The sequence below is a fragment of the Pyxicephalus adspersus genome, chromosome 4, assembly GCF_032062135.1.
Source record: "Pyxicephalus adspersus chromosome 4, UCB_Pads_2.0, whole genome shotgun sequence".
Classification (NCBI taxonomy): Eukaryota; Metazoa; Chordata; class Amphibia; order Anura; family Pyxicephalidae; genus Pyxicephalus; species Pyxicephalus adspersus.
In genome coordinates, this window is record NC_092861.1 from 84,354,860 (window position 1) to 84,381,213 (window position 26,354).

The following is a 26,354-nucleotide window of genomic DNA, read 5'->3' on the forward strand; positions in this document are numbered from 1 at the left end:
TTTTGTCTGACTAAACTGTTACATACCTTGGTAACTTAAAGCATTTTGACAGTCTGTCACAGTTTCTGGTAATATATCAGGAGCTGTACAGTACTCTAACACATAGCAATAAACAGCTTTCACTCCCAGAAAGGAGTATTACACATACACATTTAAATAATTTCCACCAGTATAAAAATTATAGTAAACTTGACTTTAAACTGAAATCTGATTGGTTACTGTACACTACTCCACTCTTGGTGAATTTATAACACGTTAAGGTGTATGAACATTAATGAATCTACTATCTGGAAAGATACACCTTTTGGATCATCAAAATCCTTCTTTAGAAGATAAGGAAAAGTGTAATCCATGAGTAATAAAACTAATAATGTGATCCCCTAAATAGTTTTACAACATTGTAAATTTAGCCATCGGGTGTTTCAACTGGCTATTTTGCTATTGACCCCCCCTAAAGAAGCGGTCTCACCCGTGAAATGCGTCGGGTGACAAGTATTAATCGCCTATGTTGTTGTTATGATATGGTTATTATGCTGATGTTTTTAAAGAAGACATTGTATGTATGTTTTAAATATATGTTTTGGTTTAAAATAAAAATGTATAGTTTTAAGATTTTGTATACCAGAAATCCCTACTTTTCCTTCTGTGTTGAGAAGGTCAATCTCAAAATATAATTAGTTATTACACTGCTAATACTTTTTTTTAGAAAACATTGCATGTAGTACACTATGGGCTTTATTTATAAAACAGGGAATCAGAGTGCCCATGTGTGGGCTATGCGAGTGGATGTTTCGGTAGACAGCTCTGTGCCCCTCCAATGTTTTTTAGCATCCTACACGGCTCCAACAATCCATGACACACCCATCAGCTCTCCACAGCTGCAGACATCTACAGGCTGCCTATGATGAAGGGAGAGGCCGAATCAAGTGGCTTCAGCATCAATCAAGATGGCGGCCGATCCGGCCACCATCCCTCCAACTCGCAGAACAGCAGCGAGCTTTACAGCATCAGGATCCACAGGTGGATCCAAGGCATCCTGCTCCCCTGCGGCTGTGGAGCTCTCTGATAATGAAGATACCAGGGAAGGAGGTAAGAACATTAGAACCTTTAAAACTTTTCTTCGGGCACTACTTTCTCATAATGTCAGCCACTGGTTCAACTACTAAAATAAATTAAATGTGTTTTCCACATTTGCTGAGAAAATCTGCCAAAAGATTTGTCTTATTTCTGTGGATCCTACCAACAGATTGCCAGCAGGTGGAGCCCTGTCATCACTGTCTCCTATCTGGTGCCAAGTGCAGCCTTCTCCCAAGCCAAGAAGGATACGTTTGTGAACTTCTGGATTTCATTCAACAGTGTAAAAGAGTCACCCTTTTCAGAACATTTGGAATTTTTGCCCAAATTAATGTCAAGCCGTGGACATTAAAAATATCCTTTTCTATTAAGTTTTTGCAGTGTAAATGTTAAAATGCTTTTTTTGAATTTAACATTTTGCAGACCTTTTCTACCTTATTGGTTTTCTTTTCTTTCTTGATTAATTCAAATTCATCCTGCTATATTAGATGAAAGACCAGAGGGGGAAAACATGGCCTCCCCTGGAGTGGCAGTATGCTAGTTTTGCAGATCCCACTCCCATTTTGGTCAGATTTTCTGACCCTTTATGTTTATTTTTGGCCAAGAGTTTTTTAAGACATTTTTATGCTTTCTGAGGCAATCCCCCCCCAAGCCCCCTCTCCCTCCCCAATGTCTGCTTGTTCGGTTCCCCTATTGGTCTGCTTGATGGTGGAGGGGTCAATCAGGTTGATAACAGGTCACTTGTGGAGTTGAACCCATGTTAAAGCTTATCAATAAGTCGTTAATGGAAATGGCTAATCAAGGTTTAACTTTTCTTACTCATAATGTGCAAGGTCTCAACTCCTCAATTAAGAGGACCAAAGCTTCTCAATATTACCATGCAATGAATGTTGATGTCTTAGCATTACAGGAAACCCATTTTTCCACTAAATCTTTGCCCATTGTCACTTCCATTCACTTTGCACTTTGAATTTAAAGACTATGATGGCCGCTACGTCATGGTAGTGGGCAGCTTAGGAGGAACTCTTGTCTCTCTAGTGTGTTGTTATGACCCTACAACTGGCCAACTGAGATTTTTTCAAGATATATTTGATAAACTCTCCCCTTTTAATAAAGGAGCCTTGGTTTTGATGGGAGATTTCAACTTGGCCCCAGATCAACTATATGACAAAACGTCAAGACCGACTTACAAATATCCCCCAAAACAAAGTTTGTGATTTGCATCACTGCTACAAGAGCTAGACCTGGTGGATGTTTGGAAGGAAACAACCCTTCTACTAGGGATTACCCATTTTATTCCTCAGCACATAAACAATATTAGCGAATAGATCATGCCTTTATCTGTTCATCACTTACCCCTACCTTATCTCGGCACGTATTCTAGCCACACCATGGTCTGATCATGACCTGGTGCTATTCCTCTAACAGGCTTAGGCTCCAAAAACCCCAGTTCGCATTGGAGACTAAATTAATCCTTACTGAGTGACCCCACACATTGTATGTCCATTAGAAATCAATTAATCGATTAATTTTAGGTTTAAGAACTCACAAGACACATCACCGGCTATTAATTGGGAGGCCCATATCAGAGGTCAATTTCCTTAGGTACTAAACTAAAAAAACAGGCTTCTCTCCTTATAGACCAAAACCAACAGCAGTTACAACAGCAACAAAAACAGTGCCCCCACATAGATCTAAGCCAAATTGAAGCACTGCAAACAGAACTAAACCTCTGCCTCACAACTAAAGCAGAAAATACACTGAGGTGGGCCAGACATAAATTTTTTACCTGGGAAGACAAACCAGGAACATTCCTAGCTCATAAACTTAATCCCAGGGTACATGCCGCTGCACTTCCGAAAATTAAATTAGGAGATTATCACAAAATACCAAATCAGTTTTGGAAGCATTTCACTGTTTTTACCAGACACTTTATGATGCACAATTGATCCAAAATTGAATCCTTGTGCAAATCCCATGCTAAAATTCTACATAAAGAGTTTATGGTGAAGGAGACTCTGGAAGTTATTAAAAATCGAAAATAAAACAAATAGCTTCCTAGGACCAGATGGTTTACCCAATCTGTATTATAAGACATTTTGGGACGTATTAGCAACCCATTTATCAGAATACTTCAACTTTCTCTGCAAAGGAAATGAGGTACCTAAAAAAGACAATAAAGCTTTAATCAGTGTAATTCCTAAGCCGGGCAAAGACCAATCTGAACTACAGACCTATCTCTAATTACCTGTGAGGAGAAGGATTTCCCTTCAGGGGCATTCCTGGTGGGGGGCAGGGCCATCAGCGCGGGATGAGAGAGAGAGAGAGTCCAGCCTAGTGTGCCTTTTTGACCTCCTAAAATGGCCTAGTAGCCAAAAAAGTTTGCTGACCCTTGCTCTAATGTATATAAAAAAAAAAAGGGGGCAGCCCCCCCCCCCCCCCCCCAATGAATGGGAGTGCAAGGATACCTATATCACGCATCCGGGGATGCTCATGTGTGCTCCATGCCTGAGATGTTCGGGCATGCGCAGAAGGAGCACTTTCGTCAAACGGGGGGAAAAGTGCCAAAGTCACGCATGCGCGGACATGATGGAAGAGAACTCCGGACCGATTGACTGCTGTGTGGGATTGAAGGTAAGTGTATTTTTTTTTGTTTTGGGTGACTTTTAAATTTAGTTTCTCTTTAAATAGATGACGCTCCTGTCCTCCCTCATGGTTTGGGAGAATAACAACGATCAAAATGAATATTTTACCCAGGCTGTTATATCTTTACCTTAGGCAACTTCCCCTCCCCCCTTTTATGATATTACAATATAATAATATATAAAATAAATTATAATGTTTACCTTTTCCAGATATTTTCAGGCCAGCCAAGTGGCACCACATGTTCCTCCTCTTTTCGAGGCTGGAGGGTTTTCACTGATTCACTGAGTGGTGAAGATATGATGACAACACGGTTTTAAACACTGCCAAGAGGAGCAGTTTGTTTAGGGAAAAAAATAATCTGGGTATAGGCTATACTGTGAGCATGCTTGCATGCGATTTAATGTAGACCAGAGGTGGAATAAGGTTGTCTGATACATTGATACCGCTGTCCATGTTTTTGCTGAAGAGTTTCTACCTCTTTATTTGTCCCGGTGACACTTTGATGAGATATCTAAACTTTTACAGTATCACTGGCATAGTAATACAGGGTTATGACCCACCATTCCCCATCTGCTGTCTCTCCTTGCAAATCTCCACACTGGCTTCCTTTTCCCATTTATCAGGTTCAATTTCTACTATGCTTTCTAGTTAAATCCCTACACAGCTCTTGTCCCAATTAATTTCTGATCTGATATGTAAATACACCTGTAGCTGCCCTCTTTGTTCCTTCAAGGCTTGCCCCTACTTTCTTTATAGTTAAAAGAGCCTTTAAAACCCATCTTTCAAACTTTCCTACCCATCTTCTTCTACCTCTTAATCCTCACTATTTATCCACTATTCCATAGCCCCCTTTTTTGTGTACTACTCTCCACCACCTATTAGACTGTAATCTCTTTTGGGCAGGGTCCTCAGCTTCTCCAGTATCATTGATTTTATCTGTCCTTTGCAATTCCTATATAATGTACATGCTGCATAAAATATTGTGACTTCACAAAAAAAGTTTAATAATAAAAATAAGTACCTATTTTAAAGAGATTTTTTTATACTTCCTGTTCTGTTATCAAGGCAGGAAATCATTTACACTTTGGCCCATATGGACACAGACCAAAACAACTCTGATAAACAAACTGATAACGGTTTTACTCTATCCAATACTCCAGCTCTATATAGTTTATAGTGGCAATACTCTATCCAATACTTCCAAAATACATGTTTTAGTCTTGTAATTCTATATGAATCCTGTGTGAAACATCTCTCCGGGCGGCCAATAGAAAGGTAGCTCAATTGGAAAGCATTCATGTAAAAAGATGCAAAACTTTCAGTAGACCTGGTAAGGTTTTTTAGGACATACACGCAGTATAAGAGACTATGTAAATCAGCACCGTGACAGATTCTCTTAACACTACAGCTTACAAATCAGTCAAGTTCTGATGAACTGTAACATACAATAATAAAAAAGATTAAAGATTTTCCTTTCATTTGGTCTATGTATTTTTTTGCCTTGGAAACAAGGGCAACATAAAACAGTTCCTAATGGTTTGTCTATGATTAGTACCCAGTTTATGTCATGGAAATACTATTATAAGTGAGAGCTAAACATATCACTTTACTAATTAAACAAATTTGGCATGTTCTACAGAAATCATAGAAGGTGATTATTAAAATGTTTGACTTGCAGAAAGGCTAGCAATGTCATGTGCTCGTCTAGCAAAACTATGCCAGTGGCAGCACAGAAGTACAAAGCTTCTAGCGGGTCATCTTGTTTCATATAATACAATTATACAGTGTATGACATTAATAATGAAAAACTTTTATGTCCCATTGTCCCAGATCATTTTTCCGCTTGAGCCTTTTGTTTGTTTCATAATAAAGACAATAAAGATATCCATAAATACTTTATATATATATATATATATATATATATATGTATTTTTTTTCATTTAAAAATATAAAAAAATAGAAGAAATGCATTTTTAGTATTTGTCAGTAGTCCTTTTCTTTCTTGCTTACTTTGCAGTGTTACAATTATGCCATCTACTGGTATCACAACGTTATAAGTTTGTGGTTAAGGATTTGTTATCCATTCTTTTCTGTATATCACTGTGTTGTTTATTCAGTGGAAGCTTTTCTCCATACTGTGTATATATATATATATATATATATATATATATATATAGATAGAGAGAGATTGCATAAATCTGACCCAAACTGTCCCAGGATAGTGTTATATTGACTTAACACTAACACAGGTATAGAAATCAGAATGGTGAATGATGCTATAAGGACATAATGTAATAAAAATAATTTATTGAACTTATAATTATGGGTTATTGACAGCTTCTACAATAAACCACCCAGCACTGTACTTACATATACATACTGTGCCACCCAAGGGATCTTTAATTTCAGCAGTGGGAGACAGCAAGCTAGGTTCAACAATCAACACACATCGTGAATGACTTGGATATGCATTGCTGGACTAGGCGAAAAGGGGTTAATTACCTATAAGCCCCTGTAGACCCTTACAACTATTAAGGGGCCAGGTTGTCGGGAAAAAATGTTATCCCCCAACATGGGCCTACTAACTGTTAAGGGAATGTGGGCGTCTGATATGGACCAGAGGGACACCCTCTCTTTTACTGGCCAATTTACCAGTATATAAACAGGGGGGGGGGCACGCCATTAATGGAGAAAGACCTGCCCAGTGCCTGTATTTCTATTAATCTGGGTATTGCTGAATTGCAATTTATTACTATTAATCTAATAGCAAAGAAAAAAGCTATTTATGATGAAAACACGAATTAACAAACCTGCATATGCAGTCTCCTTACTAATTTTCACAAATATAATATAAAAAGTTACCAGAACAGAAGTTTTGTTCAACCACCACAAAATGTAAAACAGCCTTGAAAGCTTGAATGTAACTGGAGAAAGCAAAGAGAGTGAGAAACATAGATTAAGCTTCAATAAGTACACTCCTAGTGACCAGTCTACTGTTTTTTATTTGCAATGCACTATTCTGGTGAATATTTTTAGGCCAAAATACAAACCTTTTTCTTGTGATTGTGTGTGGGGGATTGAGTAAATCATTGTTAAAAGTGCATAGAGCCAGCCAATATACTAAAAATCTAAATAAAAAAGGTAAAGGTAACACTTATCTGTCTTGATTTATTTATAAAAAGTATGTTCCATTCAGCACATATTCTCTTATGGGGAATGTTCCAGGCCCATGTGTTTCCAATGAACATGATTGATTCTCCACAAGAAAATGTGCTGAATGTCAAATTTAGTGCTTTAGGAACAGGCTCATTTAAGTATCCACAATTACATTTAATTTTTGTTTCCCTACAGTGCTCATCATTATTTTATATTAGCATTATATATTTTCATGGAGAAAATACAACTATATAATATATGTGTGTATCAGAGTTTTGCAACTGAAAAACAAGTGAGAATACAAAATATTTTATGTTTCATTATGTTTTCAATATATTATGTTTCATGTTTTAGTGAAAAGACAAAATGTTTCTTTTTACTACAGTCTGGCATCCCATACAGTTAAATCCCATCTCCCAGATACTGATTGTCCATACAATTATTCTACATGCCTTTGGCCCACAGGTCAGATCCTGTTCATCAGTTATGTATGACTGTTATGAGTACCCTTGTATAATTTACATCTGCACAGACATGGATTATGCCTTCCTTACAAATCCCGCCAGCATCACTTAGGCCACTGTACCCAGTCACACTCCAGTAAGTTAAGCTTACAAAATGTTTCCAGAACTGACACCTCTTTGTACCAGTTTTCCCAACACACTTGAATATTCCTTTTATTGTCTGAGCTGGTAGTGAAGTCATATGATTGATTTTTTTTTCTGCAAAACTGAAGAAGATATAAATTTAACACATAATACTGAAATGGCTTCAATTCAAATTCATGGAAAACGAAAAAGAATCCAAGGGTAGGAATGAGTGATGTGACAACAGAGGATGAATACAAAGGGCGAGGTTTAATGCTGTCTTGGACAAATTACTAAAGGAAATTGCTTATTTTCCCGGAATACTTCTCATGTCGTTTCCATATAATTCTAGAACTGCAGATGTGCAGTTTATCACAAAAGGGTGTTTTTTTGTCATTTCAATTTAAAATTTAAATTTTTGTTGACAGAATATGTTTAAAATATTTATTCCAAATGTGTTGCTTTGCTGTGCATTTTCCTGAGCAGGCAAAATTATTCAGGGAAAAATTCTTCTATTTACTGGCTTCTTTCAATTCACCACTAATTAGTCTAATTGGCTGTTTATGCTGAAAACTGAAACTGAGAACTGAAAAAGGCCAATTCAAAGTCAAATTCAGCTACTTTAACTGTTTGCACAATTGCATTTATTGATGTATTGATGATGATCACACAGTTTTTTTTTTTTTTGTGTGTCTTTTATAACTGCCTGGATGTTAGCCTTAAATCAGATAAGCAGTCAACTAAACCTTCAATGAATTTAACTGAGCCTCATTGAAAAGAAAAGGTCCATGATCCCACAGAACCCACTCACAAATTATTTACAACTTCAGAAAAGAGTTTCTGTCCTGAATTGATTAGCTCATCAATCTAATTTTCCAATAAAGTCAGACAGTGCACACTAAATGTCAGTCAATTACCCTTTTTTAAAGAGACTGACCACTTTCAAAGCAGCAACAAGACAGATAAGTATCACAGTTTCTAATATAGTGATATTTATAGGGGCAAGCTAAAAGTGGTTATGTTTGACTTTTGGTCCACTAAATCGTGCAGTTTCAGACATCATTGGTGTATAGCCTAATACACATTACTTTCTGCTGAGTACATGCAAATATTTATAATGGCTTTCAGAAAGCATGACCCACATAGCCTAATTGTGCACTTTATTTTGCACTTTATTTTGCACTAATAAAATCTAAAACAATCCAAACCATTGTTTCAGTGCTTTCATATGTTACCTAGAATTCTGCCTAAAGCTGGACAAAAAAAATGAAGTACAGGTTATACATACATATACAAAACATGTTTTATCTGTTGAAGGATTGATATTTCTGTTGACCAGTTTCAAGATTTGTACAGCTGTGACACAACGCACAGCCCCTGTCTGGCAGGGAAGCTTTTTCTCTGCAAAAGTCAACATATAAATCTTGTCCCTCCTGCATCTCCTGACTGGGCAGTAAAAATAGGAACAACAGAAAACGTTTTTGTCAGTTCCACGGAGTGATCAGGTAGGTAAGAATGCTTATTGCAGAATGGCCATTGCCTGCCCTTTCTGTAATTAACTCTGCTTGATACCAAATTTTAATTTTTAAAGGCGGAACTTTAGTTCTATTTTAATGGTTATCTGTCTCATCATTCTATCTTTGCTGTGTACAGTTTGACTTTTTGCCTTATTCTTGTCCACCACTGTTACCATCTGCCTTGACCTTTGGACTGTAAATCACAATTTATTTGACCTTGTATATGAGCAGCACTGTGGATGAGAGGTTAGTACTCTGGCTCAGGTTCGAACCTTGGCTAGGTCACTATCTGCATGGAGTTTGCAAGTTATCTCCGTGTGTATGTGTGGGTTTCCTCTAGGTACTCGAGTTTCCTCCCACATCCCAAAAGCATGCAGTTAGTTCAATTGACTTTCCCCAAAATTGACCTTAGACTGGAATAAAGACATATGACTATGGTAGGGACAGTAGAATGTGAGCCCTTTCAGGGACAGCTAGTGACATGACTATGGACTTTGTACAGCACTGCGTAATAAAATGGTGCTATATAAATTAATAATAATAACCTTGTCCTGGCTCAAGCTGGTCAGCATGGCAACCTGCCATACAGCCAATATACAAAGGTTTTTAAATAGGGGAAAGATGAAGGCTGTAAATGTATGACTGAAGAACATATATAACCAGTAATGATATATACTTACCTGGACTGTAAATATTTTTTTTTAATATTCCATGATTTTATAGCTAAAATTCAACTATTGAACTAGTTGAACTATGAATAGTACAACAGCACACCAAGAAATTGAACACACATTTTCCTGCATTGCCACAATGAGTGTAACTCAGTCCATTTTTATTGAATAGATTCTCAATGCACCTGCAGCATTTATCAGCAATATGATGAAATTTATATGTGGTGCACTTTAGGCTGGATTTACCATCAGGCACAGTAGGCATTTTCCCATGTAAGACACAGAGGGCTCTATTATTTATAAAAAAAAAGAAATCAGACATTTCCCGCTAGTTTGAGGGAATGTCAGATTCCCTGTTTTATAAATGTAACAAGTCTTATTTTCCCTTTCATAATTATTATACACATACTTGTTTTTCCAACATCTGAAGTATTAGTCATGTAATATAGGCTTATACCAAATTTGACATTTTTAAAGGTGTACCACCTTAAAGAGGAACTAAACCCAAAACGTCAAAAAAAAAAAAAAAAACAAGACACCTTCAATCCCACAGGGCAGTCAGATCGCTCCGGGGGTGTCCTCCATCAGGTCGTGCGTCGTCTTGGTTGTGATATGAAGCTATCACAGATGCATTGTGCTGACCGAATGGCACACAGAAAATTCTGAATGTATTTGGGTCTTCTTTCTACCTCCAGAGAAGGAAAAGCAATCACACAGCCAGAAGCTTCATGTTGCTTCCAGGACATTACCGTGGCAATAAAGACAGAATGGGAGCGCAGAGCTTCCTGGGAAACCCATATCATGCATCCTAGAAGGATTCCGGCTGCTCCTCCTGCACATGCTCAATCTCCGACATGTGCAGACGGGGCTTTTTCCTACAATAGCTGATCTCACACAGGCGCAGTGATATATTCACTCTTTTTTTTCCCCCATTCCACCCAATCTTGCGCCTGTGCAATGTGAGATTGGGTGGTGTAGCAAGAAGAAAGAAGATGGCGACGCTCAGGGTTTCCTCCATGCCAGGACAAAGGAGGAATGCAGAACGGTGTATGACACAATAGAGGTAATTTAAGGGCAGTTTTTTTTTTTTTAAGATCTACTTTAAATTGGATCAGCTGAGAATGTGATGCAGTTGATTGCAAGTCTGTTGAAATCAATGGTGAAATGCCCCACAAATGTGGTAAAAACACACATTAAACCCCGTTCAGGTCTATCACACACACACACACACACACTATATATATATATATATATATATATATATATATATATATTTATACACACACGCATTATGGAATGGAGGTCCATCCCTGTGAATTGGAGCAACAATTGAAGGATATGAGCACTGTTTTATCAGCGCTGTGTAATACGCTGCAACTATATAAATCCTGCTTAATAATAACAATCATCACACCACCCTGCAGTACTTTAACACAAGCTGTAACACACAGCCAAGTTGTGTCACACACAATGCATTGTGATATTACACGCTGTAACACCTATGATTGCACAGTAATATTAATAAACAGGATTTATATAGCACCAACATATTACATAGCGCTGTACAATAAATAGGGGTTGCAAATGACAGACAGATACAGACAGTGATACAGGAGGAGGAGAGGACCCTGCCCGAAGAGCTTACAATCTAAGAGGTGGGGAAGTAACACACAATACCAGGGGAGATATGTAGTGGTGAGAAGTATTGAGGGTTTAGAAGACAGAAGTTTGAAAGGATGGGTTTTGAGTCTCTTTTAAATGAGCAGAATGTGGGAGAAGGCAAATAGGATGAGGAAGACCATTCCAGAGAGTGGGGGCTGCTCCAGAGAAGTATTGGAGCCGTGCGTGTGACGAGGTTATAAGTGAGGAAGTCATTAGAGGAGCAGTACACAAATGAGGGGCCTCAGCCAAACCCACAATACGTGGTGACACACTACTGTGCTTTGTGGTGCGCTGTGTTCATAGGAAATGTTGTACAATGTTGTGTTACACAACAAAGGAGACATGGCATTGGGCTTACACGGTATAACCACACCGTGCATTGTACATAGCGGGCTCTAGGTAGAACGTATCTTCTATGATAACAAAGTATTCCTGACTTTGAATTACCCGCTCTTCCTCCCAGTTTCGCGCTATAGCGTCAGTGTTCTTTGTACCTTTGGAATGGCTGTGAATTAAGCTGTAGAAAAAAAAACGCATCCCGCAGCCCGACAGAACTGGCAGTCACGTGACCGAGGCCGGCTGGCCGCGGGTCGGATGGGGTCACGTGAGTGGGCGTGGTCTGTGTTGCATAGACAGTAATGCAAATGAGCGGGGACCACAGGCAGAGAGCAGCGGGCTAAACATCGGCCTGGGAGGAAGAATCACAAATAGTGGCGTGCAGCAAACATGAAGGCCAGCTCCAGTGTCCCCAAATTCCTGACTAAAATATGGTCTCTAGTGGAAGATTCCAGAAACAGCGAATACATCTGCTGGAGCCAAGTAAGGGTTCATCCTCATCATCCAGGGCCATGCTGCCCCATACAATGCATCCCTGTGATCTGTCCCGCCATTGATGGGAATTCTGCACAGATATGTTTGTAGGAACACAGCAATGTATTGTGATGTGATTGCATGCTGCAGAATGTCATGTTTGCTATAAACTGCAACTCCTATAGGACTGTTTACATTCATTGTAATATTGTATATATAAACACAGCAATATATCATTTCCAGTCATTTGTAATCTGCACCTTTCTTTTATTATTAGTAAACAGGATTTATGTAGCGCCGACAAATTATGCAGCGCTGTACATTAAATAGGGGTTGCAAATGACAGATGCCCCGAAGAGCTTACAATTCATTATAATAACAACTGACGATCCTGCCATGAAGGCACTTCCTGTTATGGGATGACAACGCTCTGTGTCTGTCTCCTGTCACATAGAGAAACACACAATATGATGATTGTGCTACAGGAATTCCTGATTACAGAAATCAGAGTCTGCAGGAGATCACAATCATTGTGATGTACAGCGCTGCGTAATATGTTGGCGCAATATAAATCCTGTTTAATAATAATTAATAATTGTGATACAACAGAGGAGGAATAAAGGGGGAAAATAAAACTTTTATAAAAACAAGTGACCGTTTATGATGCACCGTGTAAAGGTTTACCTGTACTATGCATCTAAATATATTATTTATAATTCCTGGGCTATATTATATTATTAGTATAATAGTATATTATCCCAGCACCTGCTATAGTGCAGAATAATCCATGGCTGGGGTTTCATTGTGACAAAACATTTACTACCATTCTACTTTACTTTTTGAATCTCCAGCTATGATCAGGAGGAAAATGGATGAGAAGCTAAATGATTCCTCCCAGTAAATTTTAATAGGAAATACAAATAAATGCTGCTTTGGGCACAATCAGACCTGAGGCCAAAACCTGCACCTGGCTGCCACTACATAATCATCATGTCGCCTTATATTGATAACTGCTTTGTTGTTGAGCGGTGATTCTCCTTCCAGAGATAGATAAATAACTGCACAACAGGAAGTACATTGTCGCTTTCCGGAACCGTGCCGCGATCCACCACAGCCACACGCACAGAACACTTCCCAACCACTCCTATTAGGATGAATGGGAGCACAATTGAGTGGTACAATGCTGCTGTGAGCTGCAAGTTTGACATGGGCTTTAGAATATTGCAGTGCATTAGGCTGCGTACACATGTTCAATAATTGTCGATCTTTCACGATTCTTTCCAATGACAATACTGCACGGGCGCTGTACAGCAAAGTTCTGCTCTATGGAGAAGGGAAGAATGTCGGGGTGGCACCCCGCTGCGCTCTCCCCCCTCTTTACTTGTATTATGATCATTTGTGGTGCCGCCAAGACAGATGCTTGAACAACGTCGAACGAGCGCTGTACACACGTCAGATTCTCGTCCAATACCAGCCCTGAAGCGTTTATCTAACAAGAATCATCTGACGTGTGTATGCATTATTAGGCTCTTACACACTTCCCAATTGTTGGCTGTTCAGACAGCACTTTTAGGATTCATAGCATAGGAAACGGCAATGATCATTAGCTGATGGTGATCCAACAGGACAGATCGCTGAACAACCATGAGACAGCTACACATACGCTAGATGGTCATCTGAGATGGTCTTGGGCATTTATCTTGGAAGATGAAAATCTGGTGTCTTTATCTAGTTTAAGTGTATATTTTTCTTGTGCTAGGGTAGCAGCCCTTCATTTAATTTTTTAACCTGCTGAAAAATCACATTTTACCAATCATGCTCCACTACAATAGTGCAGACCACAATGCACAGATGTTATATGGGAGATTGTCTATTTTGCAGGTTAGCCTGATAATATAAACCTATCCATGGTTGTCATCTGACTGGACACCACTGATGGAAAGAAGCAAATTTAAGCTACGTACACACGTCCAATGGTTCTCGCCCGATAATCGGCTCAGGGCTGATATCGGACGAGAATCCTTTCCAACGACTATAATTGCACATGTGTATGCCGCTTTAGGTCAGCTGCTGCCACTGCATTCTGTATATCAGCCAAGGTCATTGTTTGGTGTGAGTGGGGGGAGGACTTTAGTAAATAAAAAAAAGGCTGTAATCGAAACATCTAATATGCACTAAATACTACATCACTATTCATATGTCCCTCTGAGAGCTACAAAATGATGAAATAACTGTAAATCACTTAGTAAAGCAAAGGCTAAACTTTGTTTGCTGCTGGCTCCTATTTAAGTTGTGGCTGTGTGCTTACATTGTTTGCTTCATTCTTTTGTCTAACCACTCTTTGAGACAACATGGAATGTCCCAACCCCCTTCCCTTGTTTCCCTGGGGCCAGAACTCACAAGCTGGCCTCCTAAATATATAATGGCACCTTTATACATCTCTTATGAGAATTAACAGATTTGAGAAAAAAAGCAAAGCATGGATCCTGCTGTAACTACCAAGGATGTGCAGGATCTCCTTACGAGTCCATGTATACATTTGTAGCAGAGGTCCTATTACAGAAGGAAACCCATTTATGCACATATAGCATGAATAACCAAGTCAAAAGGGAAAATATGTTCCTACAGAAAATATATAATCTTCTGTGTAACTCATCATACATTAAATGCCATTGTCACTTAACCTTTGCTTGTAGAGTCATAAGGTGCCAAAATGTGTCAATAATATATTTAATGCATCCTCTGTGTTTACAGGATGGAAATAGTTTCATTGTTTTGAACGAAACAAGCTTTGCAAAAGAGATATTGCCGAGACATTTCAAACACAACAACATGGCAAGTTTTGTACGACAACTCAACTGGTGTAAGTAGAGAGACATTCAATACATTTTACAAAATCTGCTGCCCTATCTCATCTATACTTCAAAATATAAAACCTTTTCTATCTTCAGCTTTTAACGCCAGATATGTTTGTAGTTGTGAGAATAGTGGGGAAGAGTAAGAACCTCTTTAGGTTTTTGTTGCTGCCTGTGACTTTAAGAAAATCTACCCTTACTTCCTGATGCTTAACATTGTTGTCATTGAGATAGAAAGTTAGAAGAAATTACCAGGAAAGGAGTGAGAAAGGCCAGAAAGGTTTTCAGCTTTGTATTGCTGTTTGTGTCTCCTGCAACCTTTGGCACTTTACCACCCTTAATGCAGACGTTTCTCTTCTGCAAATTAGCTAATATATATTGGTAAAAATCTACATGTGTAGAAGGTTAAAAGATGTAGAAGTTAAAAATTATCCCACGAGGCTGACAACACTTGGTTGCACGCACCCGTTGTGCTATTTTTTAAAGAATCAATGTCTACAAAATTGAGAGCTAATGGCAGTGAATGGATCTCACTATCCTCACCATTCATTCTCTATGGGGCTGCCACGGGGAAATTAAGGCAGCGGTTCACTGGCAAGAGGGAAAAGTGATCACACTGCAACCTCACAGCCAGTGTGACCCTAGCCTTATGCTTCCTCGGCCTGCAGCTTCTAAGCAGGGATGACAGCACCAACCTTCCAGGTGTAGTCCTATGGTACAAAACCTTGCAAGAAAACACTCTTGTAATGGACTGCTATTTTCAAAGATTTCACCTACTCTGAATTCCAAAAAAGCCTCAACCCTAAACTGAGAGCATTTCAGATTATAGAGGTAAATTCATTACAACCCTAACTTGTTCTTTTGCACCAGGCAAAATGGGATTTCCATTTTAGTGGAAGGACTTCTTTAAAGCTAAATTTAGGGCACTGAAAGCCCGTATATAAAGACTAGCGCATGCCAATTCATTCACTAATAGTCCATTGAATAGATTTGCTAGCCAGAAACCAAAATGGTCTTTAAAAAAAAAAGTTAAGCAACACAGTTTTTGGTATTCTGTTTAGATATACTTTATATAGTTCCTTGTTTCTTTCAGTAAATGTAGCATCTCTCTTTTATGCAGATGGCTTCCATAAAGTTATGCAGGACGAGTCTGGTGCTGCTAGGCATGATAAATACTGCTCGGGCAGATACCAGCATCCATTTTTCAAACGGGGCCAGGAAGAATTACTGATAAAGATAAAAAGGAAGGTAACGTCAAGTACTGGAGAAAAGCGTGTATTCCGGAAGGCTAAGGTTTGTTTGCCAAATATTTGGTCCAGTATGTTTAAATCCAGATGTTAGATGCATGATTGTTCAGGAAGCAGATCTATGAAATATTTCTAGGCAAGGTGTTGTACATAGGCTCAAAGTGAAATATCATATTGAATATAATCTCCATTCTGATGGGTTTACAAGAGAATATAATAAACTCAGATTTTATGGGTCATTTAAACTCCTTTCTGGTCATGTCTGTAGAATAAAGTTCTGTAGCATCATAGCGAGTCCTTAGGAATATTATTCTATGGTTTATTTTTGAACTGGGAGCCTGCAAGTCTGGTCTTTTAGCTTTTAGACCATTCAGTGATGGTGCTGGTCTGTGGCTAATGATCTCTACCCGCTCAGTTTGAATCCCAAATATGTAACCACTATCTTCGTCATTTGCTTGCATGCTAAAATAGGAGACCTGCCAGCAACCTGTATGCCTCATCTAGGAGGCATGAGGAAACAGTGATCGCACTGCAACCCCACAGCCAGTGTGACCCTAGCCTTATATTTGCCTTACCCATGCTTCTGCAGCGCCTAAGCAGGGATGACAGCACCAGGCACATTAACAGCTGGCCACTGCCATGAAACTATGAAAGTGACACCAGAAATGTGTAGCAATTTGTTTTCACACTTACCCATAATATTCCTTTAAGGGATAGTCTTCTTGATGACATACCCATAGGTCAATCCTGTTCCTATGTGTATGCCGTTACGCGAAGACCCCGGAATATGGAAAGTTGATTTCATACTTACCTGTAATTTTCCTTTCTGGGCCATTCCTGTTTATATTATTATTGTGATAATAAACAAACATATTTAACTAAAATAAGCATTCAAAAAAGGATAAATTCAGTAAGTTAGCAAGAATCTGTTTTGCTGGATAACTGTTTATCTGTCTTTTCTTGCTTATTTTACCTGGTTTTCTTGACCTAATTTCTTTTTGTTCTTAAAGTGTTTGTACAAAAGCAAAAAAAAAAAAAAAATGTGTGTTTTCATAGAATATAAAATCTGTCTTAATCAATTTTTTTATAAACACTTATATCTGAATTCTTATTAGACACACGTTGACGTTAAAGTTAAATGTGTTTTCTAGTTATTGTTAAATAATCAGCATCTTGGAAATCCTTTCATCCAGGTATCTGCTCCACACATTGAGGAAGGTAAATCAGGTCCTGATGACATGCAGAAAATCCTGACATTTCTTCATCAGCTTCAAGCAAGACAAGATGTACTTGATTCGACTGTGGAATCTTTGAAGAGGTACAGTAGACTACTTTTAGAGCAGCACAGGAGTGGCATAGAAGACATCACCAGAAATAGGGCATTTGAATATTTCAAATAATGTCAAATAATAACACTAATAGGTGATTTTTTTTTTCTTTCAACTTAGGGAAAATGAGGCCTTGTGGAAAGAGGTCATACAATTACGGCCACCTCAGCAGCAATTTGAATCTGTGAGTACTGTGTGTGTGTCTTGCACTGTAGCTAGAAGGGGGGTGTCTCTATTCACCTGGATAACTATTCCTATTTTTTTAAAAATGGACAGATAAATACAATTGTTACAGGGATGAAAATAAAAATCTTTATCCTTGTGATAACGAATTGAGACGTGAGCCTACTAGGTGTGTTGCATACTGCCACCTTGTTCTGTTACTTATTCAGTCATAGCTATAGTTAACCAGTCTACCACTTTGCCTAAAATCACTGTGTTGATGGTGATTTAGGAACAACACCAACTGCTCAGCATTGTAAAATACAAATAGAGTTTTTCTAATACCACCACCCTCTCCTCTTAAGGTTCTTTACTGAACTGAGAATGATGTTTACTGAATTGAGAATGATCCCAGGGTAAAAGATATGTCGTTTTCAGGCATATGTTAGCATTGTACTACATAATACTTATCGTAAATTATGTTACATTGATTGTAAATCCAGTGTATGTTCTGACGTAAGCATAGTCGCAATGATTTAGGACCTGTACAGACACTTTATAATTATCCCCCCAAATGATCATTGGTGGTTATTTCATAGGACAGTAGAAATGAAGAATGCTTTACAGACAGTGTGTGCAGTTACTGCTGGGCAGGCTGGCTGTGTTATGGAGAGGTGAGAACAAGCGGAAGATGTCCGGCTTACATCCCCTTATTGGTAAAACAATGGCCACAAACTGTGGAATTGGGTAGCACTCAATACCATTGTGGTACCACTGTTCTAATGTTACATTTTTTTTAAATGATCATCTTGTGTGATGAAAATGTAGTGTCTCCATAGAACTTTAGGGTAGGAAGCAAAGCGTAAATGCGCTAGAAAATAAAAGGTATAGCTGTTGTGCATAGAAGCAGCTACTGTGTGAAATGTAGAGCACTGTCAACCTATACTCAGTATCAGTCACAGAAACTTCATTTATTAGTGCATTGTGATGACAAATACATGGGTTATTTTTGTCCTGTTGCCACACAACACTGCTTGGATCAGTAGCGTTAAGCTTAAACATTTTGCTGCACAGAGTTCTTTTGCTAGTAAGAAACTTGTTTTAAAATGTATAAAATCTGTACACAGTGATACAAGTTCCTATATTCTGGTAAAAGATTATGATGAATTACAGTTTAAGCTGTGAATATCTTAATAAATGAAAACTTATTTATTTTATAGGTTGGAGCATCTAACTCCTATGAACAAATGACACCTTTTCAATCAAATCAGTAAGTACGGTTTACATTTACTAAAAATAAAAAAATGGCAGTATAAAAAGATGTTTTACTGCCTTTACTGATGTAAATTACAAGGAGTTAGACATTTTGTAGCACACTGTGTCATCAATTTAAAGGTATATTTTTTTCATTAAATTTAGTATCCATGCCCTGCAAAATAAGGAATTAGTGTTTTTAGTCACAGGAAGCAGAGACTTCCTGTGGAAATGTAGGTAAATATTACAAGTATGTGTGTGTTAGTTGAAGCGCAAAAAACTGTGTTTTCAAATTATGTATTTTCATTGTACAGCCCACTCATGATTGACAGTACAGGCAACTACAACCCGTTATCTGCTTCCAAAGCATCACAAACCTCCAATCAGGTAAGACCTTTCTTTATCTCATTGTACGTTTATTATTACTCACATTGTACGTTTATTATTACTAATAAACCCATTATTAATATTATTAATAATAGCATCACTTATGCTCTGTTAATAACTTTGTTTGTTTCTCTTGCTGCCCACTTCACCAGTCTCTGCTCTGATGCAAAGGAGCAGCACTCTAAAGTTTTGAAGTTGAACCTTCAGGAGTGTTGTAGACCAGGTCCACCCACTCCACACATGTAGTGTGAGTGAGATCTAAGGAAGGAGGCAGAGAGTGCAGTGCAGACACAGGCATAATATACTCAGGATCTGTCTACTTCAGACAGACTTTTGGTGGCTAATAATTTTCAGAATGTTAGAACTCTTTCAACAGAAAATTATAAATATAATCTAATTCGAATTAATAATTATGGTACATAACTAATATCATATTAACTAATATCATTTATACATCTGGTAAGGTTTAATCACAGCCTTCCTGCTGAACCAGCTGAGTGTTGGAATCGGTCTTACTTACCTACTTCACTAGGTAGGTGTTTAGGGAGCTTTAAAGGGAGAGAACAGTTAGTGAGTAAAACTCAGCAGGTTCACAGAATTCCTTCTATAGTTTTTCCAATAAATTAGAAAAAAGATTTATTACTGGAGTCGTGGGTTTTTAAAAGGTTGTTACTGAAGGCATGAAGTAAAATCTTTTTCCTGCAGGAGCCACCAAAACTTTCTTTCTACCTGTGTAACCCTACAGAGCATTTGCTCTGCATGGGCAGCACAGCTGCCACCAATATTCATTACTGTGGCTGTGCTGCTTCCTGTGTCACCTGGCTTACTTGTCTGTGGAACCACATAACCCTGTCTTGGTAAATAATCTGCTGAGAATGTTGTGCCTTAATTCAATGTTATGTTTAATGTGCAGGAATTTAAGAACCGATCGCCGCATTTTTCTGAACAGAGGTCTAAAAGACGCATCAAAAGAATCATCAGAGAAGATCATCATAATCTCTCTACAGAGGAACCCAACAACCATTCAATAACTTCTTTGTAAGGAAATCTGGCTTGTTTCATGAAAACATAAAACCCATGAAATAGGATTTTGGATTAAATGGTCTCATTCTAGTTGTAGGTGTATTATTTCTGTTACCTTTTACTTTTCTTTTTTCTGGCACTGTAGGTAAAGTAGAACTTCAAAGATTATCCATAAACCAAAATCATATGTATTTTAACTTACCAGTTCATAGAGTTGACAACTGCCTTAGATAGCAAGTAAAATTGATTTTAATATTTTAGTTCAGTGAATAAGAAGATAGAAGTACACAACAGGTATTGGTAACAAGTATTGCCAGCACCTCAACCTCCACTCCGAGAATAGCATTATTTAGTCAAGGACACCAGCTTATTCCTTCTACACACAAGCAAGAACTATGGTGTAATTGAAAACTAAATAATTCAGTAAACATCTGATTTTTTTTTTTACTTTGTTTGCTACAAGAGATCAGCACATAGAATTTGTTATGGGTATTTTTTATGTATTGGACTGTTTGTCATTCCAGAAATCGGGAGCTTGAAACTTGCACAGATGAATCTGATGATTCTTCAGATTTTTCCTCTTTTGAAAGTGAGATGGTAATCACTGAAGATACTGCTTCAAATCATGACCTGTCATTAAGAAATCCAAGTGAAATGTAAGTAATAATTCTAAAAGAAAAATTAGCAGCTTTTTTCAGTGACCACACTTAGGTGACAGGTCATATTATACACAGAATTGCAAGAAAATATTGGTAGAAAAAAACATAACAAAAACAGTTTGTTAGGGCTGATTAGGATTCTTAGTAGAGGAATAAATATGAACACATTCAGGTTGTTTTAACTAACCTCATAGGCCATAGAGGCAGCTCATTCTTTTTCTCTGCAGATTAATGAAACTGACTAAATAAAAAAATACAACTGCTATTTTTATATCTCCTCTCATCTAAACACCTTTTGTGTGTTTCTTTTATTTTTTGACAGACGCTGCTATTACAGCTGCTTTATTTACATGATATCTCTCGGTTTTCTTTTTGGCAGCTAGGAATTACATGTTTTTTTTCTAAATTTCCTGCATCTACCAGGAAACAGTGACCTAACCTCAAACCACATATTTACTGCTAGGCAAAGGAATTTCTAGGCTCTATGAACATGGGGTCATGGGGCACAGTATGGCTCCTTTCAGACTTGCTGTTAAAAACTGCTGCTGTTAGCCATTCCCAGCCAACCCTCTTCAATATCGTGTGATTTACCCTGCAGATGTTATGCCAACTAGAGTTTACCCTAACCTCTGTGTCATGCTGTGTGGTTGAAGTTTGGTGCAGTTTAGTTGTTGAAGTATGAAAGAAAACACAACTGCAATAAAGCACTTTCCAACTGCTGTGAGCTGTGGTTGAATGTAACTGTAGTCAAGTCAATGGAAGGGGCTGGCTACCGCAGTCTGCCGCAACCGCCTGCAAAGTGTAGATGTTGCCAGTAAGTTAAAAGGGACTGAATGATCTGAAGTTGGTGTGTGTGTATGTATGTGTATGTGTTACACTGAAACAACTATATTTGTATATTTTTGTCAACACTAACTTTTTGCAAAATTAGCTATAATTCAGTTAAATAATTTTACTTTTATCTTTATTGAGCTCTTATCACAGAAAACAAGCACCACACAAGAGGCTGAAAAGTAGTCCAGAAAGACAAGATTTTGTAAGTACTAAAAATTATTGGAACACATTATTACTTTAACATGATGGAACAGTCATGGATGTATGTGGACTAATTTTGTTACCTTTTAATGAATTACCAATAGCAATGTAGTTATACAAAAAAACAGATCTGTATTATTATGCAATACATTAAAACTTTTTTTTGTGATCGACACATTTTAAGATATTTTGTTACCTAATTCAGTTGGAATTTTAAAAGGTTGAGAAGAACCTTAGAAAAAACAAAGATTCTTCTGAAAGATTTTAATAATATATATGCTTTAGACATTTTTGAAACCTTTAGGGCCACTGTAGATGGGCTTTGGGCTGCCAATGATTTTGACATCAATTTGATATGCTTCTGAGATCATTCAGAATTTATTGCAGATTAATTTGACATGCAGATGAATTTCTTTTGAGTTGCATTTTACCTTCAAACTGCATTTGCATTCCCATAGACCTGTGGAGAAAAAGAAGCAGTTCCGATGTGGGCTCAGGCCTTTGCTTAGCAGTTGTTGTTATAAAAAGATTATTGCAGTTTTTGTAATACTTTAAAGTGGCCTAAAACTGCAAGTGGACTGTAAGTCTTCTGCTCCTATTCAAAATAAAGAAATGAAAGCCTTCTGCTTTAGCAGCCAATGCAGCTCATACAAAACCTTCTGTGGTAAATAGTGTAAGGAGCGAATCAATGGCTGTTCAGAAAAAAGGTGACTGTTCTAGAAAATTGTTCTTTTCAATGCTTTTTCTATCTTGAATAAAAAGAAGACATGTATATAAACATGTATATAATGTATGTAAAGTTAAGTGCGAAGTCTGATGAAAATAGCTTTTATTTCTCATATTAACATCATTGAATTTGATAATCCATCATTTTTGCTTCTCACCTTAGAAAGTAAACAAATTTTAATTTAGATTTTTTTCTTCTATTAAAGTCATACATCCAGAAATAAAACAGCTGTATAGGTGGGATGACAAGAATTAGCAAGTAGAACAGTTTGTTTTAATAAATAGTACATAAATAGATTACATCAAATACTTGTCATATATGTTTTTTGTTTTCAAAAATTCTAGACAATAAAGCACAGAATTATATACAGTGGTTCAGAGAACGAAGATGAACAGAGCTTTCATATGAACATGGGTATCTTTCTAAATTCTACTCAATGTGTTCTTTATCACATATATGCATATGTTTGTGGATTCTTCATTTGATCGTTTAGGTGGAAATATGAGCAAATTAAAAAAAAATCACATATAGAGATGCTGTCTGTTACTAGCATCAACAGCAGTTTTTTTCATCAAATAATCCCACCAGTATTATAGTTAATGTTGATCTTGCTAGTAGATCCATTATTTCCTCCAATTCCTCTAACAGAATGACAGCACTATTTGCTCTGCAGTAAAAACCTACAACAGCAGTGTCACCACGTGCATAAAACTATTATGCTTGAATGTTGTAATCTTGTATCCCATACAACAGCTCCTGAAAAAACTGCTGTCACAGACTTTATTGAATGTTCATTCTAACCCTTCTCTTTTCATCAAGGCTTCTATATCTTATTTAATCCTGAGCCTTTTATTTAAAAAAAAAATTGGATGATTTGAGCAATGTTGAAAGAATGTGTGGATTACCCACTTTAATGAAGGAAATCAAGGCTGCAGATCAAATATCAGCATGGATAGCCATTTAATTGTGGGGAGTTGCAATTCAAACGGTAGTGGCTCTGCATGCTTGGATTAAATATAAGGATAATGGATAGAAACATAAGTATTCTTTATAGGCCTCATTATTTTGTGGTTTTCATATATGTGGGGGCACGCAGTTTTGTACCTAATACACAGGAGCGTAGTGTTTACTAATTTAGGGTAAAAAAATTGTTATTTAACTTTAGCAATGCAGGTAGTCCCTGAGTTAAGGACATCCAACATACGCACAACTCCTAGATATGAATGAACAGGCTTCCCTGCTCGCTTATGTGCAGGTCAGAGGCTTGGCCGGGGGGGGGGGGCGGGGGATTGCGTGATGACTTGCAGAAGAAATCTTTTGCTAAACACAGCTGAGACTGAGCTCTTCTGCAAGCTCTCTTTAATGACCAAGACAAACTGCAGTTGTTTTTGCTCCAGAAGTAAATGAATGCCTAGGTTATTTTGGGGTTTATGAACCTACAGTCCATATCTCGTATGTAACCCAGGAACTACCTGTAAAGTTAAGAGACTTTAGTTATCCTTTACTGTTTATTTATTTATTTTTTGTTTCTGTTTAAAGGGCCAGTAGACAAGTCCTTTAGATCATGCCGATCACCTTGTTACAAAACGGACTACATACTGAGGCAAATGCATCGGGATCATACTCATCTAACGAAGAAGGTCCTAGCTGTGGAGCAACAGTCTTTACAAAAACTTTCTGAAATATCAACAGCATTGAGCACGTTAACTAGTTACATCATGAACACACAGAGTTCCCAAAAAGTATCATGCCTTCCTTTTCTAGATTCTGCAAAACATCATGAAAGTGAAAAGCTAAGTTCCCAAAGTAAGCACCGTGGACTGTACTCAGACACCTCAACAAATCATTCCACTAACAGAGAGTATGAATCTTAGCAACTCTTCATTTTAGTGCCTGCATAGGATCAATTGCATCCCTTAAAGTTCATCTGGTAAACTTGTGTCCACTAGTAATTACGTGAATGTACAATAGACTACTTTTAATTCTATTACAAACCTTTACATACTTTTAAACACTAGTAAATGTGTATTCATTTGTTGAATAGTGAAAACATGAAAAAATGGAGCATGTGAGATCGTAAGAGATCGAAAAGTATGTTTTCTAAAATGAATTAAGCATTTACACACTGTTGTAAAATACATTGTTACAATGTACATGATGTAATAATTGGTGTGTGATTTCTGTGAAGAAATATGTGAAAAACAAAAAATAAATGAAATGTAGAAAAAATGTGTTTGTGTGATATCGATTTGCATGTTCAATGCACTCATCAGAGATAATTTATAGTTTTTAGCAATGCAGATGAAGATAGGATTCGTTGGCTTGAAGAGGGGAGGAAGTCAGATTTAATTAAGGGTGCCTATTAGTCTATAAAAGCATGTGTAGTAATTACACTGTGCTGGGGTGCTATGTTACAGGTACTTTAATGTCTGAGGAAGGTAGGTTACCATTCTGGGGTATATTGGAGTAAAGGTGTACACCAGGGGTTGGCAAACTTTTTAGACTACTAGGCCATTTCAGGAGGTCAAGAAGGCATACTAGGCCCGAAAAAACAAAGTGTCCAAGGAAAGGTCTTTTATTTAAAAATACAGTACGATCAATGGGAAATATGATGTTGCATGTTCCTAGAGACAGATACAATATCAGGTTCTAATGATGAGTTTAGCAACAGAATGTCATTAAGGTGATTGTCAGTGAGCTGAGAGCGCAGCTTGTTCTTACAAAACTTTATCTTTGAGAACAGCTGCTTGCACGAATATGTGCTGCCAAACATTGCGATCACACGCTTGGATTGGGCTAACAACACTGGACACTGAGCATGTGGCAGCTGACGGTAGAAGTCAATGAAAGTCTCTGTACGTGTGCACATGCTTGGCATCGAAATGCCCCTTGAGATTTGACTGCTTGAAAGTGCTGTTGGTGTCCTTGCACACTAAACACAGAGCTTTGTCAGTTCATTTGGGGCTGAAGACACAACATTCGAGGTCAACCTCCCAGAGACTGGTAGCTGCACGTTGTTACTGCTCTTTAGGCATAGTAATTGGGGTTACTGTGCGGGAACTCGCAATAACGCCAAAATTCAATTAGGCCAGATCCAACAATGAATGACGGGGTCGTTAGGCTGGACTGGAATACTGGCTAGGCTGGAGTTTGCCTATCTCTGGTGTACACAGTTTGGAGTGTGGTGAGATTTTGGGTGCTTGAATTGGGAGTCACAAATGTTCATCACTAAAGGCATGTTTGAGGGTGTTGATCAGCATATATAGCAAATAAAAAAAATACAAATGTCACATGCATACATAAAAGGCAAATGTGACGTGAAGAGTATAGGTACATTCAAGTGAAATGACAGATGAGGAGAGAAATGGACAGCACTTATTTTATTCCCTGTTCAGGTTTGATTTACATCACCCCTTCCCCAACAAAAGCTCAGCTGTAGGGCCCATGGAATAGCTGCTGGTGGAAGAGCTGCTATCTACAATTCCTTATCTGAAACATTTAAAGATCTGTGCCAAAATGAGAAAGAGGGAAGCTGTGCAAGCAACTATGAATTA

General features: G+C 37.8%; 1 protein-coding gene across 3 annotated transcripts; it reads left to right on the plus strand.

The window, feature by feature from the left end:
* Positions 1-11,929: 11,929 nt before the first annotated feature.
* Positions 11,930-25,029, plus strand: LOC140328911 (heat shock factor protein 2-like). Of its 3 annotated transcripts, XM_072408830.1 has the most exons (12): positions 11,933-12,132; positions 14,878-14,986; positions 16,099-16,271; positions 17,419-17,543; positions 17,674-17,737; positions 18,936-18,985; positions 19,284-19,356; positions 20,270-20,394; positions 20,904-21,035; positions 22,011-22,074; positions 23,145-23,214; positions 24,340-25,029. In XM_072408830.1, the coding sequence occupies exons 1-12, from the start codon at positions 12,040-12,042 to the stop codon at positions 24,672-24,674; spliced, it is 1,413 nt and encodes a 470-aa protein (XP_072264931.1). In that variant the 5' UTR covers positions 11,933-12,039; the 3' UTR covers positions 24,675-25,029. The 3 variants fall into 3 exon arrangements, with proteins under 3 accessions (XP_072264933.1, XP_072264931.1, XP_072264932.1); XM_072408832.1 differs by lacking the exon at positions 23,145-23,214 and having other exon boundaries at positions 11,930-12,132; positions 24,340-24,575; XM_072408831.1 differs by lacking the exon at positions 14,878-14,986 and having other exon boundaries at positions 11,934-12,132.
* The last annotated feature ends 1,325 nt before the right edge of the window (positions 25,030-26,354 follow it).

Coding starts and splice junctions, on each gene's coding strand:
- LOC140328911 (XM_072408830.1), top strand. CDS start 12,040: ATGAAGGCCAGCTCCAGTGTCCCCAAATTCCTGACTAAAATATGGTCT. Junction 12,133..14,877: donor AATACATCTGCTGGAGCCAA/GTAAGGGTTCAT, acceptor CTGTGTTTACAG/GATGGAAATAGTTTCATTGT. Junction 20,395..20,903: donor AACCATTCAATAACTTCTTT/GTAAGGAAATCT, acceptor TTGTCATTCCAG/AAATCGGGAGCTTGAAACTT.